Below are 10136 nucleotides of genomic sequence, written 5' to 3'. Positions count from 1 at the left end.
AAAAAAAAACAAAAAAAAAAACATCACATCATTGTAAAATCAATACATTCATCGTTCCACTCAGAATCTAAAATAGACAAATTAAATATTAAAATGTTAAAGTAGGTATATTGTGAGACTACATACAAATAATTTGATGAAACTTAACTTACTCATAATATCTTCTGGTTTTTTTTTTTAAGAAACCATTATAGTAACCTTACCGTACGATTAGGTTTAAAGTAGGCTTTTCTTTCGCCTTCATTGATTTGTTTACTATCCATAATTTTAATAGGTTATAGGTAAAGGTAGTCGTAGTCAAAACTTTTATATTTTATTTAAAAATCAATACTGAGACAAAACTGAAAATACAGTATTAAAGTGATAAGTTATTAACCGTTTTTGCGGTTTTGCTATGATAAAATTAAAATTATGAAGACAGTGAACTCCTTTGAACCATATCGCTAGTGGCAAATTAGCTTACTGCATTATTTAATTGATAATCAGATATACAATTTTGAAGTGATCCATGGTTATTATTTAATATTTATTATCAAAATTACATTATATCAATTATCAGTATAAACTGTTGGAAATAAAAATAAAAATAATAAAAATATAATATAATATTCTTCACTGTTGTGGTTGTCTATCTGTGGGTGCAAAAAGATACTTTTGCCCCCCCCCCCCCCCCCCATCCCCCAGGAAAATTTGCGTGGGTGCAACTGCACCTTCATGCCCCCCTCAGATGTTTCCACTGACAATAACTTCTGTTTTTCATATAAGAGCATCAACCATTTTTACTGTAAATTTTTTAGAGGATAATTATTAATTTTTTTGAACATTTTGACATATCAAAGAGTGTTTTTTAACTTTGTATAAGATTACCTATCTTACAAGTGCTTACCTACCTAATACTATACATTATAAATAGAATACTGGGCACTTATGGAATATCCGGGGTACTTGTAACCGGTAACACTAGTAGCACTATATCAACTAGTAGTTGTCAATTCAAACGCCTTATTTTGTGATATGATATTATCAAGATAAATTATTTTATGTTAAATGCTAAGCAGACCGATGAATGTATTGACTATTGATTGAACAAACTATATGAGTTTTTTCTTCTTTCTTTTTTTGAGTCTGAAGTCATACCAGAGAGCAGTTTTAAATATAATATTGTATATCAACAATATTTTCATTGAGGGCAATGAGCAGTATTTTCTGAGGAAGGTAATCAGTAAATGTATAATGTCTCTATCAAAAATATTTTTGTACTTATTGTGAATTTGAAAATTCAACTTATATTTACACAAAAATAAATTTTTAGACAAATAAATATATAATATTGTCACCAGACGCTATTATAATAGATTTATAATGTTTATGTATTTTTTGAAGTATGATAGTTAATAGTTATTTAATAGAAATTAAATTACAATCACCAAACGTGATTAATATAAAAGAAACGCCTGTATATTTCTTGAAAGCATCAATGCAGAATAATTAGATTCCCTATATCTTTATAGAATCTATATAAAATTACGTTTTTAAATTCCTGAAAAACTAGATTAATATTCAATACCTATCCTTTAATGGTACTTTTCATATATAAATATTAATGAAAATTTATAATTTATGTAAAATCTATGGATAGTCTGACACTTAAAACACCTTAAACCACTAGGGTTATACCTAACTGTTGGATACTTATGTGGAATGTAGATACGTAACTGAACCTTTTTGGTTGCATAATTGCATTTAAGTAACCCATAATAGGTATCACTTAAATATTAAGGTATAATTTAAATATTGTTTTTCTTCAAAACATGTTATTAAAGTTATTAAAAAGTTTAAACAAATACAGTTTATACAAATTATAAAACGCAGGCCATGTAATATTGCTAAGAGTGCCATATGTGGCCCACGAGCCTCTGGTGGCTGACCCCCGCTCTACATAGTATGTAGGTACCTGATAATATTATATTGCTCCAATAATCAGAAGCTAGTCAAATTGGTGGGTGGGCTGGCTTAGATGGCTATAATACCTATAATATAATCGCACGTGTTCTGACTTCTAATTGACTGATTAACGTAGAGCCTAAAACAGAGCTTTTACACCAAATATTAAATAACGAATTTAAGAAAGTCGGAATCACATAGAGTTGGCATGTTTTGCGCTCGGGGTCATCTAGTGTTTACTCTACAATATATTGAGTATAGTTTATAGGGCAAAGGCACTTTTGGTGTTTCCCGATCGTGTATTACAAATCCAACAAAACCCTAACCTTTGAAAAAGGGCCAAGATCCAGTCTTCTAGACCGTCGCCCATAAAAGTCTGCCTATCAAAATAATAATAGGAACCTATCTACATTGTGGTTATTTTTTTTCTATCAAAAACAAATCAATCTATTCCCAACGCCTCACCAATTTTTATTCTGAAAAAATATTCTAACTATTTATTTATATTTATTTATTCAGCCAAAATAATTTTAATGAAATTGGTAATTACAACAAATTACATTAATAATAGTTGATACGAATACCAACTGTGCTATAAGCTGTTATACGGAGTTCATCAATATTACAATTTGTTTTATACTAAAATTCTTATACAAATAAAATTACGATTTAATTAATTAAATATATCATATTAAATAGATAGGTATACCTACTTTAGAAAAAAAATTAACATCAGCGTTACATGTAGGTATGTACATATTATTATAACTTATAAGGTATTATGTTTAGACATATAGACTTTTTATAATTCAATTGTTACACACATTATCATCAAGATCACTAACTATTTTATTTTATTTTTATTAATTATATCATGTTTTATCAAATATCCGTAACGGCGTAACATGTTGACAATTGACATTGTACGAAAGAATAAACAATGAGCCACATTTTTATTTTTTCCTTAAAATTATAACAAATGTGGTTTATATATTTCAAAAATATTAACGGAAAATATATTTAAATAATTTGCGTTTGCTATTCCCTTGTAAATGTTATGGAGAATTCGAATATTTTTTTTTATTATTTTGATCAGAGTAGGCATTGTGATGTACCTACTGTTGGAAGTGGAATTAAAAAGAGAACAAGAAAATCTTTATTCGTGCTCATACATTAATATAATAAATTTGACTTGTGTTTGCGACTGCGTAAAATAAAACGCGTATATTATAATTATAAATAATGTATTCCTAATAATGATTTTTGTACATTTTTGAAAAAAAAATTGTATCTTATCCTTTTATATTCGAAAGAATTTCCAATTTCCAATTTCCATACTTATTAGTTATTACTGTAAAATACGCCCTGTATAGAATAATCAGATTCCGTTAATTTTTTTTTATTTAAAAGGAGAACATTTTTCAGGTCGAATCAAAAGCTAAAATTGTATTTTACTAGTAGTAAACTATAGTAGTTGAAAAATACTTCGAAAAAGAACAAATATTGTGCATAATTAAAATGTATATTTTAGCTTCTATAGGTTATTATAATGTTTTAAATCTGGCTTTGATCCAACCTGCAAAATGATCTCTTATTTTAAATAATAAAAAACTAATGATATTCGCCTAATCTACAGGGGCACAGGGTGTGAGGGTTTTTCCTGCAAGGCACGTTTTTGCAGCTCTCTACTCTGTAAAACCACCGTCCCGGCGCTGTAAACGACATGTTCGAATGTGTCGAATGTATCTTAAGTTGCCTATAAAATGTCCCTTAGAATCAGTTAGTCACGAGGCCCCCGCATCAAAGTATTTCATAATCGATTTTTTATTTATAATTTGATTGTACCCTAATGTTATTATTGCAAGGTAGATACTAATATATAAGTTTTATAATTTTTAAATGTCAAAATTGAAAATATGACTATTTTTATTAAAATCAAATAACAAACATTTACCATAATATTGTAATAACTAAATTTAGTTAAGAGCGGAGCTCAAAGCTTTAATATATATTATTATAATAATAATTATTATTATTATTATTATATTATTATATTATTATATATATTATTATAATCTATACAATTTTAAAGTTTCAATATAATATTGTGCTAAAACAGCAAAATATGCACTAAAATAACAATGTATCCAGGTAAAAATAATTTATTTTAATATTAGGAATAAGTACAACAGTAGGTTATATTCATTTTAGGCAAATAAAAATTACATTTAAAAGTTTCATTTTGTGTATAAGATGTAATATTATACTCTAAAAGTTTCATTTTGTGTATAAGATGTAATATTATACTCTAAAAGTTTCATGTATAGGAGGTACCCACGAATAATATCTCAAAATAATTTGCTAATTTTCGTGTTTTCGATTAATTTTTTCAACATTTTGACCTTAGACGCTCATAAAAAAATATTGTAGATTGACGCTCAACTTTTTTTGTTATTTCTAACATCAACTTATAAGGAACGTTGTATTACATTTTCAAGTTTTTTGATCGACCGAAAAATTTTCTATCGACAACAGTTAAAAAAAACTAATAAATTCGAAATTTTCTCCCAGTGTACAAAATCTAGTTTATTAAACATTTATCAATGGTTAGAGCTCCAACGATAAATCGTGGATGTCGTATTTCGAAGTGGCTTACTTGTAAGCAATACCTATATACATTTATGAGACATGGATTTCTAAACGTTTATTATACGTTTATTTACTATACATTTATAAACTTTATTCTACGTTTATTTAACTTTGAATATCTGTGCCTACAATAACCATGTATAAAATACGTTTAATCAACATTGAATATCTATATTATAATCATGTATAAATTCATAAGTTAAATTACCAAATAATAAATTAATATCATGATATGATTGTCATGTAAGTTTTTGAGTTTTGATTACTTTTCTTCAACGAGTTTTTAAATTAGAATATTATATAATCAGATAATATAAGCTTATGGTTCATAGAAATATTATAAATATAAAAATTCAGAGAAAATTTCATTATATTCTGTTATTATTTTAGAGTTACACTAAAAAAAAGATCGATTTTTCACAAACTTATTTGCGTAAAAAGTTTTTCCTTAATTTTTCGTTATTTTTCTAGACGCTTGTGGACGCGTGCACTGTGGATAATTTATCAATTCAATCTCAATTTTAAAAAATTTCATAATATATGTATTACATTTTACAACTATAGTAGTTCATGTAGGTACATAATTCAACAAAATATTATTATATATTATTTTGCATGGGGCCCCGTAATTTGTAACGATAAGTACCCTAGATATAGGTAGTGGGTACATACTACTTTTTAGTCTGTACTTGATCACATATCTGCACCTACGTTCTACAGGCTACAACAGCCTACCAGTGGCTTATCTAGAGGGGGGGTGTATGGGGGTCATACACCCCATACATAGCCCCCCCCCATCGGATACTAAATTTTGTACATAGTAAAATAAGTTTAGAATCATATGAATATGTTAAGTGTATAATGAATGTCTATTAAAAACTATATATCCCCTCCTTGAAAATATCTTAGATACGCAACAACTGCAGCCCACGACTCGCATACTAGCACAGCAGCTGAGTGTCACATACAATAGAGTATATACAAATAATCTAGATTAATATCAGTGTATTTAAACCTTGGATTTAAGATATTATACTTTAACCTTGGGTCTGTGCTTGGTCGTTTGAGCGTCGAACACGTCAACGAACAGTGAACAGCAACGAACCATAGTTGTAGCAGCGTACTAGCGTGTACACAATAACTTACCTACCCATTTTCTCAAGTCATAGCATCTTCGTAATTTCGCTAAAAGTCAGAAGGTTATTCCCAGTTTGATTCATCATGGATAAGGTCGTGACGTGCGTGGCGCCTGTCAACATAGCCGTCATAAAATATTGTGTGTTCCTACCCGTTATTACTTATTACGTCGCCTTTTCTCTCCAATATTTATTTGTAATTGTTCTGTTTCTCCAGGGGGAAAAAGAGACGAACACTTGATATTGCCTCTGAACGATTCGGTCAGCTTGACATTGGACTGCGATCAGGTGAGTTATTTCCACTGAATATTTGTAGACGTATATATTCTGTATTTGGGTCACAATCCAGTGGCGTAATTAGGAATTTAGTTGGGGGGGGGGGATATACGTTTTTAGCAAACATGAATGGTCATTATCAATACTTTGATCAAAATATTAGCAGCAAAATAAAAGTTTTGGGGGAACTATCCCCCTAATCACCCCCCAAATTATGCCTCTGGATCACATAATCCATTAAAAAAAAACAGATCTGTCCTTTTTCCTAATTTTCTGAGTCTTTGAAAGAAATGTTTCAAATCATGAGACCAACCTTTAACCAGAGACAAAATAATCTAATATCTACCTATATTATACTTTTATAACAACACTATTTTCGCCATTTAACCAAGGACTCAAAAAAATATTCAATATTTAAAAAAAATATGGCTGATTGCCTATTAAGAATTAATTATTTATCAACAGTCGGAAAATAATTTTAATCTTTAACATTGTCACAATAAATTTAAAAATCTTGTTTATAATTTATGAAAATAATTTTGTTTTATAACAATCATACAAGGTAGAACGTATTTATACTAACCTACCTATATTCCTTGATAGATAGTGTTAGACCAACGATATGGACCCTACTCTCAAAATTGTTGTATTTCATTAATGATAGAGTATTATGTTATAACTTTTTTTTTTATAGATGCATACCAAAACATCTATTATTGCTGGACCGTTTATAACTGAAGATTGTGTTTGGCTGAATGGGCAGTAAGAAACTTATTTCTTATATTTTTTTTTTGTGTGGTTGTACTTATTTTAAAACTGAGACATGTGGCATGATTAAATAATCATATTGAGGAATAGTAGGTAGATGATTAAAGTAATAGCTACCTGCTACTGGTCGAGATTTATTTGAAATATGTACTTAGTAGTTTGTATTCATATTCTTCTCTAGATGAATATTACCATATTCAATATATTCAATACATTAATAATATAATATGAAACAATACTGTCATAATAATAGAGTATTATGCTTAACTTAATACATTTTTATTATTAATAATAATAAATTGGATAATTATAAAATTACAGGATTATGTCCATTGAAAGAAATGAACGGCTGAAAAAGTGCTTTGATCTAAGTAAGACTATATTTTAATAACATTAATGTATTTGTTGCTTTCTTGTATTATATATGATATATGATATAATGTAATCTACATTATAGTTTTTTCAAACAATTTTTTATTTTTATTGACCTTATTTTTATAATTATTATTGTTTCATTCTTGGATTATAAATTATTTTTTACTTCAAATGTTTTGTTGAACTATTTACTGAACGTTTTGAAAGTAATAAAAGTATTTCATTTTGATGAAAATGACTGCTAGTTATTCTAAAACAATTTTGAATTTATGAATTTTTCTTCTTCAACAAACAGTAATATATTATAGTGGAATATTATCAGTAAACGCAATAAAATTAAATGGGTTGACTTACATGAAAAATAAGTTGCAAATTAACTGTCTTATAATTTTTTTTTAGTAAGAAATTTAATTAAAATACAAAAAGGTGAAAACAGTCAAGAGGTAAAATGGAAAATAAGGGTATGTTCTGAAAATAATTTCCCTACTGCAGCAGGATTAGCTTCATCAGCAGCTGGTTATGCATGTCTTGGTTTGTGTATTTCCATAAATCATAAAAATTTAAAAATGTATAAATAGGTACTTTAATTATTATTTATTATTCTTTACAAATGTTTTAACAGTATACACATTAGCTAATGCTTTTGGCTTGGTTAATGGAGATTTACCATCCATAGCAAGACAAGGTAGTGGAAGTGCCTGTAGGAGTATTTATGGAGGATTTGTTCAGTGGACAGCTGGTGTTGATGACCAGGGTTATGATTCAACTGCAGTTCAAATTGCTGCAGATACACACTGGCCGGAAATGAGAATTATCATACTAGTGGTAAAATAGGTTTCTTATGTCTACTAATTTAAATACACTGTAATCTACATATTGGTTTACAACACTTTAAATTCATAGATACAATTTATATACAATTAATAAAAAATCATATATTCACATCTATATGCGCAGGCATAACAAATGAATCTTGATCCACCCTGGTTGTTAATACCCACCATTACAACTTATAACCATTGTAATGTTGTGCTTCTGTTAAGTGATGTATTGTAAACACAAAAAATAAGCACTGACTGACTCGCAGCTGATGTTCAATATTTTACATTAAATATTTTCTGTAGTTTCTCGTGTCCTTTAAATTCCTTAGGATATTAGAGATATTATTTTTTTTGTTTTATGATTTGATAATCACTATTGAACAACTATCACTGGGCGTATGATATATAGGGCTAATTTTTTATGTCCACAACTAGTGATACTGTAAACATAGTTTTAGCCATAACAAATTAGATAGTTATCATTACAGTATTTTGAAAAATAACTTACGCTCTTTACTTCACCTTTATCGTAGTTCTCCACTTTTTATTGGCTATCAATCATATACATACATATATAACATAGAACAAAATCAACCAATGGTAAGTGGAGAACTACGACATGGGCCGGAGGTGAAGGAGATGAGCATACTGCGCAAAACAGGTACAACTGTGATGATACCTATCTATTTTGTCATGGTTTTAACTTTTAACCTTATTTCACATATATTAGCATTTTGAATTTAATAGCTTATTAATTATTATTGATTCCAAGTTTAGTATCACAAAATTAATGCTTCACATCCAACTAATATTATATAAACTTATTTTTTAAATTATAATTTATGTTTTTAAATATTTTGATTCAGGTAAATGATTCTAAAAAAAAAACAAGCAGTACAGTAGGAATGAAACAAGCAGTAAAAACTAGTGAATTACTGAAATACAGAATTCAAAAGTGTGTACCCGAAAGAACAAAAGAAATCATTCAAGTATGATTATTTTCTAAGTATTTTTTAATAAATGTACAAATAATATTTTGGTTTAGGCCATAACAGATAAAAATTTTGAAAAATTTGCCGAAATTACAATGCGAGACAGTAACCAATTTCATGCTATTTGCTTGGATACATATCCTCCTTGTGTTTATTTAAATCAAGTGTCACATGAAATAATATCTTTTGTTCATGATTACAATGAAGCTACTGGTCAAATTAAAGTAAATGATTATAATATATATTACATCTTAAAGAGTTGTATTAAGTGTTATTTTACTATTATAGGTTTCATATACATTCTATGCTGGTCCAAATGCTTTTTTATTTATTCAGCAAATTGACCTGAGTTTGTTTATGTCAGAATTGGTTAATGTTTTCCCAACCATGCAGCCCAATTCTTCATATTTAAGAGGAATCGTATCAACACTTCCTAATAATGTTTGTAATTTAATGAGGTATAATTATATGTTATAACTTTTTAACTACATTTATTTTTTGTTTCAGGTAAAACCATATGGTTTTAAATCCAAAGATAAGGACCTTTTAAAATATATCATGGTCACTAAATTAGGAAATGGTCCAAAATGCGTTGATGACCATTTATTAAACAGTGATGGTACTCTGAAATCAAAAATTGAGTCAACCAATTGAATTTACAATTTTTAACTGATCAAGACATTTTCTAGATCTTTAAATATATTATTATACATTTTTCTAAGGGAATATTTATTGATGTTGCTAAGTATGAAACTATAGATTTTAAATTTTTATACATAGTTATTATATAATTTATCGGTTTATTATTGCAGTCAAAAATGTACATTTATGATGTATAATTGAGTAAGGGCCAAAATAAAATATAATATAATTTATTTATTATATACAATAATAATAATAATATATTTTGTAAACAAACAATATAATTTTAACAATATTATTTAGTAATAAGTTTGATCAACTCTTTTAAGCAAAAGCTTGTGTTGAAGATAAAAAGTTCTTAAATTATGTTAAATTATGATTTCTAATGTAGCAATTTTCTTATTTTGTTGTAATTAAAAAACAAATAACTGTAGATACATGAAAATTCTAATGAATAATCATATTATCAATTTTTATACTTGATAAAGTATTAAGCTGTTTACGAACAGTTTCATATTTCAATTTTTTTATTA

The 10136-nt window shown here is 27.6% G+C and overlaps 1 protein-coding gene across 3 annotated transcripts in view; it reads left to right on the top strand.

Annotated features, from left to right (window-relative positions):
* The window catches only part of LOC100160652 (diphosphomevalonate decarboxylase-like), a 15919-nt gene extending 6121 nt beyond the window's left edge, over positions 1–9798 (top strand). Inside the window, exons 1-10 of one of the 3 annotated variants that reach the window (XM_029491400.1) lie at positions 5409–5869; positions 5947–6017; positions 6700–6767; positions 7095–7144; positions 7548–7679; positions 7771–7973; positions 8836–8958; positions 9015–9185; positions 9250–9402; positions 9469–9798. In XM_029491400.1, coding sequence (XP_029347260.1) covers positions 5815–5869; positions 5947–6017; positions 6700–6767; positions 7095–7144; positions 7548–7679; positions 7771–7973; positions 8836–8958; positions 9015–9185; positions 9250–9402; positions 9469–9615 — 1173 coding nt within the window. In that variant the 5' untranslated portion in view covers positions 5409–5814 and the 3' untranslated portion in view covers positions 9616–9798. Of the gene's footprint in view, positions 1–5408; positions 5870–5946; positions 6018–6699; positions 6768–7094; positions 7145–7547; positions 7680–7770; positions 7974–8835; positions 8959–9014; positions 9186–9249; positions 9403–9468 lie in introns of those variants that run through there. The other 2 variants (XM_029491403.1, XM_016802508.2) reach the window with 2 other exon arrangements.
* The last annotated feature ends 338 nt before the right edge of the window (positions 9799–10136 follow it).

Source organism: Acyrthosiphon pisum, chromosome X (genome assembly GCF_005508785.2).
Source record: "Acyrthosiphon pisum isolate AL4f chromosome X, pea_aphid_22Mar2018_4r6ur, whole genome shotgun sequence".
Lineage (NCBI taxonomy): Eukaryota > Metazoa > Arthropoda > Insecta > Hemiptera > Aphididae > Acyrthosiphon > Acyrthosiphon pisum.
Note: the sequence above shows the minus strand (reverse complement) of the source record. Positions and strands in the feature narration are given on the sequence as shown.